At 35.8% G+C, this 19,028-nt stretch overlaps 1 protein-coding gene across 1 annotated transcript in view; it reads right to left on the bottom strand.

The window, feature by feature from the left end:
• EXOC6 (exocyst complex component 6) overlaps window positions 1–19,028 on the bottom strand; it is a 95,181-nt gene that overhangs the window by 45,029 nt on the left and 31,124 nt on the right. The window contains exons 9-17 of the mRNA XM_010565025.1: window positions 15,732–15,815; window positions 15,596–15,642; window positions 15,088–15,208; window positions 13,049–13,120; window positions 12,338–12,435; window positions 11,088–11,193; window positions 7,418–7,527; window positions 6,279–6,390; window positions 5,189–5,323 (exon numbers count right to left, since the gene is read on the bottom strand). Of these exons, the coding sequence (XP_010563327.1) occupies window positions 5,189–5,323; window positions 6,279–6,390; window positions 7,418–7,527; window positions 11,088–11,193; window positions 12,338–12,435; window positions 13,049–13,120; window positions 15,088–15,208; window positions 15,596–15,642; window positions 15,732–15,815 (885 nt within the window). The remainder of the gene's footprint in view (window positions 1–5,188; window positions 5,324–6,278; window positions 6,391–7,417; window positions 7,528–11,087; window positions 11,194–12,337; window positions 12,436–13,048; window positions 13,121–15,087; window positions 15,209–15,595; window positions 15,643–15,731; window positions 15,816–19,028) is intronic.

Here is a 19,028-nt window from a genome sequence, read left to right as displayed (position 1 = left end):
TAGCAATTGCCCTGCGCATCATTTGTACATTTCAATCCTTTTATTACTACTGTTGTCATTTTATTAGTGTTATCATTATCATTATTAGTCTCTTCTTTTCTGTTCTATTAAATCATTCTTATCTCAACCCAGGAGTTTTACTTCTTTTCCTGATTTTCTCCCCCATCCCACTGGATGGGGGGGGAGTGAGTGAGCGGCTACGTGGTGCTTAGTTGCTGGCTGGGGTTAAACCACGACACAGTTCATCTTGAGTGCACTCAAATGGCATGTGCAGGACAACCAGGGGATCAGGCCCAGTCAACACAGGTTTACGAAAGGCAGGTCCTGCTTGACCAACCTGATCTCCTTCTATGACCAGGTGACCCACCTAGTGGATGAGGGGAAGGCTGTGGGTGCTGTCTACCTTCAGCAAGGCCTTTGACGCTGTCTCTCATGGGATAAGCCTTGAGAAGCTGGCGGCTCATGGCTTGGACAAGTGTACTCTTCGCTGGGTGAAAAACTGGCTGGATGGACGAGCCCAGAGGGTTGTCATGAATGGAGTTAAACCCAGTTGGCGGCAGGTCACAAGTGGTGTTCCCCAGAGCTCAGTACCGGGGCCAGTTCTGTTAAATGTCTTTATCAATGACCTGGACGAGGGGATCGAGTGCACCCTCAGCAAGTTTGTGGATGACACCAAGTTGGGAGGCAGGGTCGATTTGTTCGAGGGTAGGAAGGCTCTACAGAGGGATCTGGACAGGCTGGATCAATGGGCTGAGGCCAGCTGTATGAGGTTCAAAAAGGCCAAGTGCCGGGTCCTGCACTTGGGTCACAACAACCCCATGCAGCGCTACGGGCTTGGGCAAGAGTGGCTGGAAAGCTGCCCGGCAGAGAAAGACCTGGGGGTGCTGGTTGACAGCCAGCTGAACGTGAGCCGGCAATGTGCCCAGGTGGCCACGAAGGCCAACGGCATCCTGGCCTGCATCAGAAATAGCGTGGCCAGCAGGAGCAGGGAGGTGATCGTCCCCCTGTATTTGGCACTGGTGAGGCTGCACCTCGAGTCCTGTGTTCAGTTTTGGGCCCCTCGCTACAGGAAAGACATTTGAGGTGCTGGAATGTGTCCAGAGAAGGGCAACAAAGCTGGTGAGGGGCCTGGAGCACAAGTCTTATGAGGAGCGGCTGAGGGAACTGGAGTTGTTTAGTCTGGAGAAAAGGAGGCTGAGGGGAGACCTTATTGCTCTCTACAACTACCTGAAAGGAGGTTGTAGTGAGGTGGGTGCTGGTCTCTTCTGTCAGGTGGCTGGAGGTAGGACGAGAGGAAATGGCCTCAAGTTGCACCAGGGGAGGTTTAGATTGGACATTAGGAAAAATTTCTTTACTGAAAGGGTTGTCAGGCATTGGAACAGGCTGCCCAGGGAAGTGGTTGAGTCACCATCCCTGGAGGTATTCAAAAAGCGCATAGACAAGGCACTTCAGGACATGGTTTAGTGGGCATGGATGATGGTTGGACTCAATGATCTTGAAGGTCTTTTCCAGCCTAAATGATTCTATGATTCTATGACTCTATGATCTTTACCAGTTAAGATGATTTACTGGCAATGGCAAGACTAGTCCTTCAGTTTTTGCTTTGGAAGCCTGTTTTTGGCTACCTTTTATTTTGCTTTAGTTATTGGTTTACAATTGGAGCAGTGTGCTGCCAGTACTTTAAGCAAAGCATGTTGCTGTATTCACTGAGAAAACTGTGAACAACCAAGCAATTGGATTTCAAACCCAGAAGTTACTTCAGAGAAGCAGCACTGTGAAACCCATGCACAAGTCAAGAAAGAGTGATTTAGCAGTATTCAGATTTGGGATGGCTCCTAGAGGTAGATGAATTAACTCCATCTCTTCTTTTAACATGGTGACAGAATTGCATCAAAACCTTCTGAAAGCTCACCAGATTTTCCCCCATTATAAAGTGAAAAGGGCAAACAATGTGGTTTTGTTAAGTGGCTTTTCTCTCAGAGGATGTCCTGAAGCCCTGCACAGCATTTGATGCTATTTATCTGGCTCTCCAACAGCCATTACACAGCTTAATGCTGAGACCCTGGGCTCAGAAACTTCTGTCAACTAGATCTGCAAATACATATATTTATGCTTAGCACAACTGCTAATTTAAACAAAGGAAAACAATGTCATGCAAAGCTGGAAAATGGGGCTATAAATATTGAGAGCAACAACATTTTTTAATATGATAAAATGAAACAAGTTTTGGTGGGTTTTCTGTTTTGGTTTTGTTTTTTTTTTTAATTTCCACCCATGTGAAACAATGCTTGGAGAGTTTGAAGGACATCTTAAAATGAGATCTTATATATGAAAATAAAGTGGGAAAAACAGCCCTCTCAAATAGTAGCCATGAAATAGGTCTGAAGGCTTCTATTTAGAAAATACAGCGTAGATGTATTTATAAGATCATCTCATGGAATGTAAATGTGATCAATGCTGCTAATAAAAGGAGATTTTTGACCACTCAGGAAGAATGGAGGTGACATGATTTGCCACCAGGAGATGAATTTAATAACAGTAGAACATACCAAACTCTGTGAGGGCCCAGTTGGGGAACTGCAAGCAGTTTTTCATTTAAATAGAGAGGGAAAAAAAAAGGGATTAATGAGAAAAGAATTTTCTACTATAAGTGGAGAACATTGTGCTAACAAGTTCTCCAGGGAAAGAGACAGGAGAGAAACCATAAAAAAAATTCTCACATTTGTCAGTGTTCATTCAATATTTTTCCAAAGTGCATAGATACTAAGCTCACTAAACAGAGATACAATATTCTGTGATTCCCTCCAATAGAACTTAGGTAGTTTATAGGATAGTTAAACATAACTTACAACACAGGCAATCAGCACAAAATATAATGCAAACTTTCAACTGCATTTAGTAAATGAAATTAAAGGATAAAGAACATCTTACCTCTTAATGAAATCAAACACTATGGCTGCATTAAGTGTTTTGTTTGAATATTAAAAAGATTATGGATTGACCTTACACTATAGATAAGCAAATTCAAAGACACACATGCACTATCGGTACACAACAAACAAACTAGGCAGCCTAGATCTTAAGGACAGGGCAAAATTAGTAAAACTACTGGTAGGGCAATGGTAACCTAACTACAGTTGCTAGGCCAGAACCTTTCTGTTTTGCCTTGTTCATTAAATCCTTAGCAAAACAAATGACAGTTAATGGGAAAATTCTTGGCAATCAACTGGAAATATGAAATGTCTTGCAATGATGATGTCTTATTCCACCTCACCCACCTTTTAACGTCTATGCCAGAGGGGATATTATAATAGGATAGGCTACATATTGCATCAAGAGAAAAATGAAGTACAGAAAACAGAACTACTCTCAATAGGATTAGTCCTCTTTATCCCATAAATACAAGAAACCACCCTCCTTTGTTTCAGTGTACACTGAAAAACCCCCAAATAGCTAAAGTTCAAGTTGCAGCTGCTTTGGAATCCCTGATGACTTTTTGTTTTGTTTCTCTTTCAAAAATTTCTGTATAGAAGCCCCAAGCGACTAAGGCAGCAACACACTGGCTGAATTAATGGCACAAGGTAACCTATACAAGATTAATTCTTCTGTGAGAATGTTTTCTTCGGAAAGAAAACTCCATATCAGTCCCCAAGCACACACATTTGCTTCTATTCTAAACCAAAAAAGCTACTCAGCCAGGCTCGGTCAATGAAATAATTTCTGCCATACTTTATGCATATGAGTACCAAAACTTGCTTCTTCAATGTACGCAACCATCTGATGCCTGAAAGAAGTACCTGGCACTCAACCACCACCACAGCATGAAAGATCTCTAAGCATCTCTACACCCATCCCCAGTGCCAGAGTGCAGGAGGGTTTCTCATGTTGGGCCATTCAGTGGCCTGAGACCAAACCATCTTTGCACTCAGCATAGCTAGTCCAGCTGTTGGGATCTTGTTTTAGAGCTTACTAGGGACATTATGACATAAAATAGCCTGAGCAAGGATCAGAATTTTGAATAATTTATCTTAGAGATAAATCTCAGTCATCTTGAGTTACCTGACATTATGTCTATCAGTTGTCTTCGGCAATTTCATTTTTACGTGCAGGTTTCTCATTAACAACACACGTGTCTGCCTTACAATTGAAAAAGGACTAAGGCCTTTTGAGCAATATTGTGGAGAGGGACTTCAAAGATGAAGGTATGGGTTTTGCTCTGCCAAGGACATCAGATGTGATGATTCAAGTCACTTGGTATTTTTGCTTTAGTTTCCTCTTTTCAAAATCCTTCAGAATTTTTGTACAGACAAATGCAAGAACAACTAAACTAGGAGAATTTCACCTACTAATGAGATGAAGAGCCATATACAGAAAGAAAACTACAACATTTTTTTATTCCAGGATTATTTTGTACTCAGCTTACAAAAGTTGCCATACTAATTGTTGAAATTACAATTGGCTATGCTGAGTATGCACCACCTACGATTTACTTTAATTTTTTGAGATATAAGCTTACGTACTTCTGCCGTTTCTGAAAAATCTCAGAGAAAATACAGCTTGTGCAGATAAACAGTTGCCATACATTAGAAACAGTCAAGTTCCCAGTAATAACTTTAACAAGTATTATTTTGTATATAAAGGACATGTAAAAAAGACAGGAATTCTAAAAAGATAATTGAGTAATTTATGCTTTGTAACACATTCTTAATACTGCTTTTATATTACTAAATTACACAATTTGAAAATATACCACAAAATATTTCTATTGTAGAATAAAAACAAATAAATAATACAAACATTTTAGATTAAACTAGCTGCTTTGCTTGATTCCATTCACAAAGGAGAGATGTTACACAAAGTGGAGCTTAATCTATTGAAAGTTTCTGGTGCAGTTAAGCTTAGCTTGTCATTTCTTCATTTAATAAAAGATGCATCTGAAAGATAATATTGATCCTTCTCACGTACTGACATATTTCAGATCATACTGATAACATAAAACCAGAATTTATCTGCTCAGTGTTACAATTGAATTCTTAACAGTTCACAATTGGTTTAGAGTAAAAAATGAGAAAGCACGCAGCTTTGCCCTCACACCCTTTTGTTTTCATTTTATTTTCATTTTGCTTCATTTATAGTGATTTTAATGTACCTTTTCAGACAGTCATATAACAGATGACATATATCATACCTTAAACGTAGAAAGTCCATAAAGTCTTGCAGTGTGAACAGACACTTGTGAAATATTTGTAATGTTAGATATAAAATCCTCAAGGTATTTACAAGCTTGTTCCAGGTGTGTTGTGTTTATGATGATTTGAACAAGCTACAAGAGACAAAAAATTCTTGTAAAATCCTTTTTGTATTACCCATTGAGATTTGATTATGTTCAAGAACATAGAAAACCACATCTCAGAAAAATTGTATGGCTTGTCTTACTAACATGGCAATATATGATTTATAGGGCTCTTTCCTCATGTTCTTCTTCATTTCATTTATACAAGAGGTTCTTGAGTTTGAAACAACATTCAACATGACATGACACTGCTCTAACGGCAACAGCCTAAGTCCTTCTCAGCGTGTTTCAGTAGGTACCTGCTGTGTCCTGACACTGCATGTACCTGCAGTGAATGTTCATAGTGATTCATTGCCTCACCCTGTCTTATTCTCTCCAATAAACAAATTAAACCAAGAGGCCCAATGAAGAAACAACATGCACAAACCTACTAAAATATTTTAATTGCAATTACTACAAAAAAAGTTTCATTTGTTAGAGTGAACTTGAGATTTTAGATTTCTTGATTGGGTAGGTTTACTCTGAAACTTTACACAGTTCACGGGAGAGGGAGTGATTCCTCACACACCCCCCTTATTTTTAAACAGGAAGAAGAAGAAATTCAACAATGTGCTGCTAATTGCTAGACAGGAGCAGAACACATGAACCATACTTCATACGCAGCCAAAGAAGTAAAAGTCTTTGGCTTATTTCTTGCAAATCTGTTTATCATATAGGAGACAGAACTCTTTCATTGTCATCTCTCTCTCTCAAAAGGCATCCCTGTGTCAATATACTTGCAACTAGACTCAACACTGTATTGTTATTATTTATGAAACAGATATTGATGCTTTTCATCTTTCACCTCTTTAAATGTTCAAATTTAAAGCAACCACTACTTGTTTTTCTTACACAAATCTTCGTATCACAGTATATCTACATTTACAAGAATAGTTTTAGCACTAATTGTCTTAACACAGTTTTGAGTATGTTTTTTAAAACTTACCTCTGTTAAACCTATATGAGGTTTTTTAATTAGGTTCTGTAAACAACTACTTAGAGTTCTTGTAAGCAGCAAATTTGTAGATTTTCTGAGCATATCATCTATTTCTGTTGAGCTGAAAAAAAATGTTTATTTTTACTGTACGGGACAATATTTTGACAGTAATACTTAATATTTTTATTTTTTTCCCTGCAAAGGCAATTTTTCATGTTAAGAATTCCCTATATGCATTTAATTTCTGGTTGCTCAAAGTCTTCTGTGATCTAACACACAGAACACCTCTTTCACTTACCAAATTATCCATTAACTGAATTTCAACACTGAAGCAAAATCTGTTATTTTTAGATTTTGGACATGTTTATTGACACAGCGGTTCGGAAAGAGTAATTTGTGGGTTTTAATGAGTTACGAAGGAGGTCAACATGCGCTCATTAGTACATGTAAATTATAAACAGTATCAATTAAGAATGTGTGAAAGCAAGTAATTTACATCTTTAACAGTGCAGAAGTTGGTGACTGGCCACGAATACCTTCCAGATTTCAGATCTATGAATGTTATTTTATGTAATTAAAACTAAGCTTTTGAAGGCCACAGGAGGAAAGGAAATCGGAGAATTGTGATGTTTTCCATGAGAAAAAGGTGGGATGGGAGAGGGAATGAGGATGCAGCACATTTTGTTGCAGGAGAAATCATTGCTACGTAAACTCAAAGCACTGAGAAGGGAAAGACCATTCGAAGTAATCAGGGATGCTACACAATTATTTCTGAAATGGTCAGTATCAAAGTATATTTTTCAGATTTTACATGCTTTGTTAAATAAATAAAATCTCTAGATTATTCAAACCAATCAATACTGTTTAAAAACCTCCAGCAATGTTTTAGACAGCTTACTATGCCAAGCTACCCATACAGACATACATATATTGTATATAATATATACACACATATGAAATATACGCTATAGCATTGGGAATCATAGATTAAATATAAATAATTATATATGTAAATTATATGTAAATTATGAACCAAGCAGAGCTAACAAGTACACAAGAAAACATACTTTCATTTTGATATATATTTTTAGGTCACCTGGAAGTTATAGGTTACCTTATAGTCACATTCCTGATACCTTTAAGCTTACCTGCGGTGAAGTGACTCTGAAAACTTAAGGCTTGCATAAATAAATTCCTTAACCTGGATATAAATCTGAGGCACTGACTGAGACATTGGAAGCTTCTTTGGAAAGGATTGCTGTGAAAATAAAAGATAATACTATCTTACACTTGAAACTGATTCTAAAGGACAGCTTGGTATTAAACACAACAATTAGAAAGCCACTTCACACTATCAATATTTTAATCTATCTTAAGCTTTTCTGTTTCTCATCAAATACAAACAGCGGTATGCGTTGAGCTGACTTCTACATCTGTTTAAATAGCGTATAAGCAAAATAGAACTTTATCACTTATTTAAATTACAATAAAGTTTGGAAACTTTATGTAATTTAAGATCCCTCTGTAGAAAGCAATTTACAAACACATTAAAAAACAGGTCTCAAACTGCTTTTAATCTGAATGAACAAGATAGATGTAAGTGGGATGGGAGGTTAAAAAATGCAAATTTCTTTTGCCAAAGAAAGCAGTGGGGGGAAAAAAAAGGTTTGAGAAGTTCAATACATCTGGGATTTTCAAAGCATCTTGAGAATGTTTAGGCATGTATATTTACTATCATACATTTACTTATTTTCTCTCAATGGTTCACAAAACCAAAGCAGTTTGAATTCTTTTCAACAATTTGGATTAACATGTGAGAAATACTAGTAGTCTGTAGGAATAAAATCATGTTTCTTACTTCAATTTTAAAGCTGATATTGTATTTGGGAGGACAAAAAGAAATAAATTCAATTAAATCTACACATACCAAATAGGTATTTCTGCATTGAATACATAATTTTTGAAATCTGCAAAACAATTAATTTTCTGTTTACTCTATGACTAATAAATGAGAAAAATAATTAACGACTGGTATCATCCCTGGAGAATTTAATTTCTCTAAAAATAAAAAGCATTAATCAACAAGAGCTCAACATATGTGTATTAAAAAACCAACACAAAACAGATTACTTTGACATTCTCCTAATCATACCTCTTTATTTAAGATTAGGTGGTGTGACAAATATGTGGTGTAAGCGCCAGGCTTTTGTGTCATTCAATGATAGCAAACCTTTTTAACAATAAAATTTACTTCACATGTGTGTTCACCTGATTTAAGCAATTAATTTTGACAGATTAAACAAGTGTTATTATATAGAACTATTCTGGATCATCACAGTATTCTGTAAGCAGGGCCTGAGTTTCAACCTTCATATATTCAATGATCTAAGAGAAGCAATTCTTTATCCTCTACAGTGTCTGGCCAATAAGGAGGACACAACACTTCCTGATTATTAAAGCAGGCAGCAAGAAAAAAAAAACCAACCGACAAACAGAGCTACAACCAATTGTTTCCCTTCTGAATACAGAAAGGGAGTAAAATTAGATGATATAATCAAACCATGATAGTTTGGCACATTCAATCTAAACAGCAGAGCACAGACAAGACTGTTTTAACCAGTCAGATTGGATTTGCTATGTTAAATATCTAGTAGGTTCTGGTCATAATTCTGCCTATATGCTGCAAGCAACTCCTATTATAAACCTACCTGTAAAATGTGAGGGTGATTCATCCTAACCTACAGTTAAAAATGAGAAACACACTCATGTTCGTCTCTTTTTATACTAAATGGAGAGAAACAGACATTTTCAAAGGTGAAATTCCCCTTAATCTGTAAAAGGTATCAGAGATGCATCAAATGGAATTAGCCCTCTGGGGTGTCTATTCCTCCCGATCAACCACACAGGCTCCTTCAGCGACTAGCCTGAACTTACACATCTTTTTTTTTTTTTTTTTTTTTTTTTTTAAAAATCAAAAGGGGGTTTATTTTAACCCATCCAAATAGGACCTCCCATTGCCTTATAGGCTGAGGCAAGAACAGAGAGGTGAAGTGGATGAAATTGTAAACAGCAACCAATAGAAGTGATGTTGGACCATTTATAGTTTCCCCTCCATGTGGATTCCCTGCTATCTAATAACACATAAGGAACACACTGCAGTCTTTCTTTCAACAAAGATACTTAATGATTCTTTCTCCTCTATTCCACTGCCTAGTTGACAAAATTTTTATGAAATCAATTATCTTTGAGACTTCTGCCCCTTCGCTAAGTTTGGTTGAAGTCAACTAAACTGCTTCAAAAATTGCTGGGATACAAGAAAAAAACCTCAGACTGCCTTATTTCTAATGATGTCCTTCTGCTTTACATACAGGTTTCAAAGTTCTTTTCAGAGATATGTAAAAAAAATGTTTTCCCTGCTTTACAGATGAATTAACAGGGACAGAGAGATGTGAAATCACTTACCAGCACCACACAGCTGGTCAATGATAGGGTTGGGAACAGAATCCAACCTGATTACCAGCTTTACTCTCAAGCTCTCCAGCCCAAAACCTAAGCATCAGTGACATTCTGCCCATAAAATATCTACAAAAAGTGCTGCTCTCTATGAAATGGAAATCCCTCTCAGTGTCATATTCCAAAATAAAAATTGTTGGGTACAAAGAATACATTTCCCTTCTGGTGAAGTAAGGGCCAAAGCTTTGTATTAATCACACATGTATGTAATTACACATGCCCGCACAAGTAATGTCCATACACGCATGCTAATGTATCAGACAGAGTGAGAGAGGCTAGCAGATAAAATTATTTAGTGCAAGTTAAAAATCTCTGTAATTTATTAGCAAAATATGTCATGCTAAATAGTATCTGGGGGGTGGTATACTTCCAACACTGTAAGGGATTTCCATTGTGTTTATCTTATTTTAGTATTATAATGGCTAAGTAAATGAATTTGATGGAGGAAAGCATCCAGAAAGCACTCTGGAGTCTTATTAAAAAATCAGCATAAAACCCACCTTTCCTTTTTCATCTTCACTGCAATACTGTATTAATGACATGCAGCTGTATGTTTGCCTGGTAAATCCCTGCTGAATCATAAAATTATAGTATCTTTTTACTTTTGCAGATATCTGTAGCGATGGATCGTGTATAAATCAGCTTCCCTCTACAACAGTTACTCCCACTGTCATGTGGTTCTTAGATTTAGTTCACCTCTACAGACTCCATCATGAGCCTGTTATTTCTTCATCGGTATTACGAAAACCGTATTTGAATAGCAGAACATATTAATCACCTTTCTGAGAAAGGAGTTTGGAGTGAAAGAATGGCTGAGGCTATGAAAGAACATCCTATTGGAATGCTAGTATGGCAGAATTATTCACAGTCCCTTCACGTTTATTTTGCCCCACATGCACAAACACCAATAATTAATTTTAAAAGTGAAACACAAAAGTTGCTGTCTCTAACTGATCCGTTTTACACATATTTTTGCGATAGTACAGCATATAATAGACTGAGTTACTAAACCCAATGAGTTGAAACAAAATTCAACTAATTAAAGACTGTATCAATTAAACTGTATTATTAATTTGTTTACAAAACAATGGGTTTCATTATTCACTCAAACATCAGAGCAAATTACTAAAGCTTTAATTTTCATATTTACTTATGACTAGATAATTACACACCAAGGTCATTTAGCCTCTTAATCTACCTAGCTTTTCAAATTTTAATTGCTTTTTAATTATAAAAAATCATTACTATCCCAAGTGTCCTTAATTGGATTTCAGCAAACTTTTATAACATAAAACTTGTCCTTACCTTATCAAGTTCTGGATCTTGAAAAGGAAATTTGCTTATAACTATTTTGTATTCCTCTTCATTTGCTATAGGAATAGGGCTATAGTTGTCTGCTTCAAAAATATCCCTGGTGAATTAGTTAGTAAAATAAAAAAAAAAATTAGGACATGTAACTTTTTTTACAGTATTTTCGAATGTTAAAACATGTAAATGAATATAAATTTTACCACCATACTTAGGTGTGCAGCTTCAAAAAAGTTATGACCTGCAATCATCATAATTTCAGACATCCAAACTATTTTTAGATTAATTTGAAAGTACCTTTTATATGCTAACTCTTTATACTGTGGCTAATCACAGAGAAAAAAACAGCTGAAAGCATTTTAATACGTATGACTCAAAGCATAATACAGCAAAGGAACTTTAGATTAACTACTCTACTACAGGGTAAACCATAATGAGATACTTAATAATTATGGTAGCCTACAATTTGCCTACACTAAAGCAGATATTCAGAGAGTCTCACTTAGATACCTCAGCTACATATTGTCAATGGAGACGATTCAGAGAACTTCAACTAGGCATATGGCCACAGCGTTATTTAAGTACCCTCTGGGCTTTTCTGTTACTCAAATGATGACACTAGGAGTTTAGAGAGCTGGAGAACCTTAAGTGGTCAATTTAATTTCAAGGTTTTCTGTAATACAATGTAACATTTTTTAAGGTAAACAATTTCTGCACATTTAGACATCACACCCTATCTGCAAACAGGCTTTGGAGTACAGTCCCAGGCTGCTGTGTTCCTGGGTTTACAATTTACTCTGTCAAATTATTCCAAGGAACAGGTGGAAACCAACCTGCATTAAAAAACAATGAAGACGTACTGACAATGTCAGTAGTCTGTCAGGGAGATATGCCTATCAGCTAACTGCAAACACTAAGACAACCTAAGTTAGGAACCTAATGCCTTATTGCAATAGCCTAGAGTTACTAGGTTCGTAATGAAGAAAAACAGATGTCTCCTGCTTGTTTCTCCAATCATGTCCTTTTGGAGACCCTCCTTCTCTCTGTTAACTACAGAAGCAGTACTTGATGGATCTTCTAAATATTAGTTACATGTGATGAATATCTTAGTCCTATCCAACCCAAAATTCATAAACAACACTGAGTTAATAAATTCTTCCAGAATTACAAGTCTATCAAAAAAACTTGGAAGTTGGACAAAAACAATAGATGCAATACAAAAGGCACCATTATTTTGAAATACTAACCTGAACAATCCAGACCACTTTTTAAGAAGTGTTTCATTGTATTGGTCTCTTATCTCAAATAAAAGATCAAATAGTCGGTTCACAGGAAAACCATAGCCCTAAGGTATAAAAATACAGTCAATTCCTATCCCATGAATTCTGGACTCTGAGATGAGACTTATTATTCAATCTTGTCACTTTTATTAAACAAATTATAGTACTTTAAACACACCACTACAATTAGAAGATTATATATTAAATTCTCACCAAATACTTTATCCTATGTTACCAGTTTTCAAGTAGAAATTTGTCGCATTTCTAACATTTTAACTTGCTATTTATGCATATAACTAATCTTTTTTTATCAGTGTGTTAAACATTGCAAGAACATTTGTCAAAGGTGTTCATTTGGTCTTTCAGCTGGAGAGTTAATGATAACTGGAATGCTATTCTTGCTTAAGAAGTAAAGCATTTTAAAAGACAAAAACGTACACAAATTACAAAGCTAACATTAATTTTGCACAGATATGAATAACCGGATGCTAGCTGGATAGCCCAGAATGCATACAATGAGTTGATAATACTGAAAAGGAGGAACCAAGGCAAGAAATACATATATTTTAAAAATGTTCTTGTGTAATTTTGTTCTTGATTCATATATATGATTCAGGAAAACCAAAAGGAAAAATTTGACTCTAGGATTTTCAGTTAAATTACTAATATAGTATGTACCTGCAAAGTATCAGCAAATACTACAATGAGATTCTTCAGTTCCAGAACAAGGTCGGGATCACTGCAATATGACTGAAAGGGAGAAATTCTGGTTTTGTTAAAAGAATTTAAACTATGGGACATATGTTTTCAAAGAATATTAGCACAGAAGGTTAAATTCTCCAGCCTTATCCCTTTACCTGACTGACTGCCTTAGTAAAAAACAACTGAGACTCACTTGTCTTCACTTAGTCCAGCTACATAAAAGTATTTGTTAAATTTTTATATGAACTATCAGTAGTATAAAAGCTCAGAAAAAGTAAACTAAAATATGAGATTCAATAAATATCAGTATGTTGTACTGAGATTCAAAAATCGGCAAATTACATTTATTTCAGTGGAACAGAAGCACACGTCAAAATGCTTTGCTAAATCAACATCAGAGAGGTTTCCACAGGACGTTCTTTTGAACACTAAGCCTGGGTCTAACTAGTTCTAACTGTGCCACCTCAGACAGCTTCCCAGCTGTATGGGGAAAACACTATAAAATACTTTCTAAGTAAGTTCAAATTACAAATTTGATGGTAGAAAGTCAAGACATTAAGTTATTTACTCTACTAAATGACTGAAATATGGAGGTGTGGAGTCATACAACTAAGGATTTCACCTCAGCTTCACTATTTGCAATACTGGATGAAGTAAAAAAATATTTATATTAAAATAATTTAAAGCAGCATGAGAATATAGTATTAGTTAGAGACTATATATGCCTGTTTCACCTTTCTTTAATTTTTGCTCTTAGCATACTTTAGTAAAGTAAGGGTTTGGTTTACAATACCTCATAAGACCACATACACTTACCTAAAAGTCTTTACTAGGATGACGTTAGAAAGAGATTGTGATAGAATTTGTTTTGAGGGGTGTTATGCATTTTGAGAAGAAACAGTGAGCAACTACATGACAAGACACTGAAGAGTTCTTTAGAGATTACATTACTTTTACTCCTTAAATTACCATATTCTTACATAGGTGTATAAATCCATAGGCAGACAATTAAGTTGCAATGTATTTAGCTTAAAAAAATGCTGAATATATCTCAATTTATCCCAATCCTCTAAAATTAATTAAAAAGCATGAGAACATCTCATTTATCATAGAACCTTTACTGATCAGTGGTACAACTATAGTTGCAATTTGAGCTTTTTCCCCATTTTTCCTCAGCATATATGAAATGTGAAATACTCCTTCAATTAAAGATCAATTGTAATAAAAATTAAAATAACATTGCATAAAGGAACTGCTTCTAGCAAACATTAAAAAGGGAAAGATAAAACTCTTCTATTTTTTCCAATAGTAAAAGTTATACCAATAGTAAACTCTGAAGCAAGTTACTATCAGTCAGTTTGAGTGAACAATGGTATTCCATTGGTCTTCACAGAGGAGTAAGAAATAGCATGCAGCTAGTCAGCATCATTGGAGCCAAGGTAGAAATGTAACTTTAGGAGACACACTTTTAACATAGAAAAATTCTGTATCAACTGAGGATTTCAGTGATACCTTTACTTCAACATAAACATATCACTACTATAGCACTGAAGAGATAGCTCCAAGGGTTTTGCTGGTGGAGTTTATTTTGGAAACACTGCATTTGGAATGATAATTAGGAACTATTTCCTGGTGGTGCTTTCAGTGCCGAACTATTCAATCTGATCTAATGAAGAGGTCAGTTGAGACTAATGAGGAAGGATTGCAATAATAACAGCAGATTAACTCTGCATATTCTAAACTGCTGGACTAAGAGAAGGTTTGGAAGACCCAGTGAGTTGTAAATCAGTGGAGGATTATGCAAATAGTCCATGGCTGCAGATCACAGCCTGATACTGTTGGGAAAAACAAAAGCTTGGCAGGCTCCCTCCCAAATCTGAGCAATTTTTAATCACAAGGAAAAGAAAACATGAGAGAGGTGTAATTTTTCACTTTGTTACTATCCCAGCTTTAAATATAAAGAGCTCTGAAGTTGGAGGATTTAAACTGCAATACTGATAAGACTTCTCACTTACTGAATGTGTTCTAAGAACAGCAATGATCTTGGAAAGGGCCATGTTCCAGAGTTCATCGGTATATGTTCTAGTTACCAACCCTTGGGTTACATGTAAAATGTGGTCTTCTACTACAAAGAAACTAAAACAAAATAATGCTTAAATTATTAAGTTGTTTTCTAATATTAGAGCAAATTCTACCCTTTCACACACAAGCATAGTCAAACCCTTCCCCACTTGAGCAGTGACACTTCGGTAGGTTTGGTGTTCTGCTTTGCCCAGCGTGAAGTCAAAATGTGGAAAGTTTGTTTCATGCCAACTGCAGCCCAGGCTGCTGGGCGGTCCTTGTGGGGCACTGTACTGGTAGGATCTGGATGCTCTTCCCTGCTCAGACCCAGCAACAACCACCCGCATGATTCGTGCAGAAACTGAATCTTGCAGAAGAAAGTTTTTGGACAATGGGAGAACGGAGGGTGAATTAAGAATCAATACAGTAAAACTGAAATAAATCTTAGTTTAGAAAACTTACCCTACAATTTGACTGAAGTATCTTCTATAGCCTTCTACTGTTTCGTGCTTTCAGTGAAAAAGAAAACAAGTTTAGGAATAAAAATACCACTAAGGACTACAACCCAAGTCAATGCAAAACCAAAAGTATTGGTTACCATGCTTGACTGTGGCTGCAGAACTAATCTTGCTTGTTTCCTTCTTTGTTTTCTGTAGTAATTTTCAAATATTTCTCCATCACCCTAAAACAAGACAGAAGTAGTTAAAACGAGAACAGTACCTCAGTATGAAAAAGGCACTTCTTAAACTAAGGGTCGAATTCTCTTGAACTAAGCCACATATCTTGCATTTACTCCACACGTAGACCTCCAGCTGACAGCAGCAAAGTTTTGCATGCATTAAAATATGCAGAAATTACCTTCTTTTCTTTTTTTTAAAGTAGCCTACAGAATATACTGTAAATAAAAATTTTGCTCATGTGCCTACATTTTGTCAAACAGTATTACCCATTTTAAGCAATATTTATGTTTTTAAACTACAGTTTTCAGAGTATATTAATATTTATAGACAAGGCATATTAACTATTACTCTATAACTGAAACTCACTGTCTTCTACAGTGTTTCTTTAGGTTATTCAAGAAACTAACTGCGTTATAAAGTTAAGTTACAAAAATGCTTCTGTGAATATATGATACATCTGAACACTGCCTGTGTTAGCGTTGCCTGAGAAAAAAAAAAACCACACGAGATTTATTTAATATTTGCTTATTCTCTTTGGAATTGGTAAATATAATGACTGTGGATTTGGATTTTTCTCCTATCATGGTGCTCAAAAATACAATACCCTCTGTGCCTAATGATTATATTGTGAGGAATTCAAGTGACATCCTACCCATCTCATTAAGATGGCCATTCAGCAGAAACCATCTGTCCATTTGAAATCAGTGCTACATTGACTCATCTATCTACTGAACACAATGTAATTTGTATGCAAGCAGAATAAAGCAGCTTAGCATTTTTAAGGTTTGTTTTCACTTCATGTGCCAATTATTAGGCTAGTGCTGTTTAGAATTCCATTACTTGGGCTTCCAAAAAATCTTCAAATGAAATTATTACAGAGATTGTACATTACTAAGCCAGCATTACTTACCTAACTCCTTTATAAGATATAACAAAGAAAGTTTAAATTTAGTATTTTAAGTTCATAATGAATATTTAATCATATTTAGAAATACTGCTAACCTAACAAAATGTAAAAGTAAAAAAGAGACTTGGCTAAAAAACAAAAAAATCCACTTGAAACTGAGATGCAAATTTACTAGAACACTGTTGCAGCACAACTTTACACAGTGTGTTCTAATTCATACTAACCATTCACCTCCAGCCCAAATATTCAATGCAGTTTTCAGATGCACAAAGCCATTACCGAATTCTACTTCCAATGCCAAATCTCTACTCAGTCCTGACACAAGCTTCTCAAATGAAAGAGTAGCTGTTCTTCTCAAATCCACACCAAAAATGGAGATGTAAAATATCTTACGATTATTTATAGACCGTGCTATTCTATGCAGTCAAGATCAGCAATTCAGGCATAACAACTATTTTAAAGAGATGTTCTAAAGCAATCAGCAGAATACAGCAACAACCCTGATGATTCACTCACTGAATAAGCAAAGGAAAGGCAAATAAAATATACCGAAGCAGTGCATTTGTTTTGCCCAGCTTCCAAAAATTCATGAGTTTATATCAATAGAAATAATAAATCAGTTCACATTAGGTCATAAATTCTAGGGATACTGCTCATATATCAAGTGTTGTTTCACACTGTAGTTACATTTATTTTATACTGCTATATAGCATTTAGTTAAAAGGTAACATTACATGCTAAAGAGATCAAGGGTGTTTTCACCAGAAGTTAAATATACAGCATCTCACATAATATATGGGCTAAAAAAAAAAAGCTCTTTATATATATATTGCCCAGAAGTCTCTAGTCTAAAGAAAGGTTACTCATCAATAAATACAGTCTGTTTGGTATGTAGGTATCTTACGATCACAAGCTACATAGTATTCTGAGGTATATAAAATTCTGCTTTCTTCTTCAATATGAAGAAGCAGAGTAGAAAACTACTGTCCTGCATAAAAATAGAATATTTTCCACAATTTTGTAGCAGAGAGAGAATTCGCTGAGAAGGTGACATTTGCTGTGAGATAAGTCCTTGATCTAGAAATGTAATGAATAGCCACGTGGCATCAACTCCCGTCCTTTGCTGTCGTCATGAAGTTCTCTAAACTCCAAAACGGATGGTTTACAGCAGGAGGTAAATGAGAAGGACTCCAAGAAGGGGTTAATGCACAACTCTTGATAATGCTACCATGGCTTATTAATTAGATTATGCTGGCAGGAAAGACAGAAGCCCTATTCTGAAGACATCAACAACCCTTTCTGGTATCAGAGAGCACTCCAAGTTGTTTTCTGTCTCCAGTAAATTTGGAAGCTGGCAAACTTTCTGTGCAAACCCAAAGAGCATATCCTTGGATCAAGGATCCAACATCAGGATCCTTGTCAAAGTGAAAAACATACTCACATATTACTTTTAAATGTCATCTATTAATTTTACTTCAACTGGTGTATTTAACTTAACACATTCTTTTTCATGTGTTATTTCACACTCATTTCCTCTGTAAAAAGAAATGGTCCATTCTTTTTTAATAGTTCTGGTAGCCTGTCTTTCTGTCTGTCTTGTTCTTTCATTGAGATGAATAATTACTCATGTAATTACTGATGCTTTTGTTTGGATTCTTTCTTTAAAAAACAAAGTAATTTCAAGGTATAAGTTTCCATGTTACACAGCTGCAAGGATTCCATAAAAAGAACAACCCAGCCTGAATGCTTGAAGCCAGGTCCAGCTGAAATTGTAGGATTAACAATACTTCAGAGTACTTCATCTATATGCCCTGATACTTATTTTATATGTAATCTGACTTAAAAGTAATTAAGACATAGGAAATGTGAGAAAATAATAAATAATTTATTACCAAGTTTCCCCCAAAAAGTTTTCATCCTTGTTAGCTTGTGCATTGTATCTCTTTTACAGCAGCTAAAATGGGCTACTGTGTCTCTGCCACTGAATCCCACCTAATCTGCCTGAGCTCAGCCTGTCACAATCTCCAGTGTTTGCTTGCTGTTTTCCTCTACTATTCCGATTTCCACAAGATTCAGACTGAATGTTCCTGTATTTTGTAATATTGACCATATCCCCCCAAACATTTAGGTAACATGGAACAGGTGGGGGAACTGCAAAAGTGCCGATACCACTGTTGAGGCAGACATGCATATTTTACATATATTCTTAAGAACACTTATGTAATTAATGTCTTGCTGTGTGTCCTTTATTATGCATATAAAATAAAACATGTATCCATGCCCTGAGTATCCATACTCTACTGACCTC

This window comes from Haliaeetus leucocephalus, unplaced genomic scaffold (genome assembly GCF_000737465.1).
Source record: "Haliaeetus leucocephalus isolate CR32 unplaced genomic scaffold, Haliaeetus_leucocephalus-4.0 Scaffold184, whole genome shotgun sequence".
Classification (NCBI taxonomy): Eukaryota; Metazoa; Chordata; class Aves; order Accipitriformes; family Accipitridae; genus Haliaeetus; species Haliaeetus leucocephalus.
Note: the sequence above shows the minus strand (reverse complement) of the source record. Positions and strands in the feature narration are given on the sequence as shown.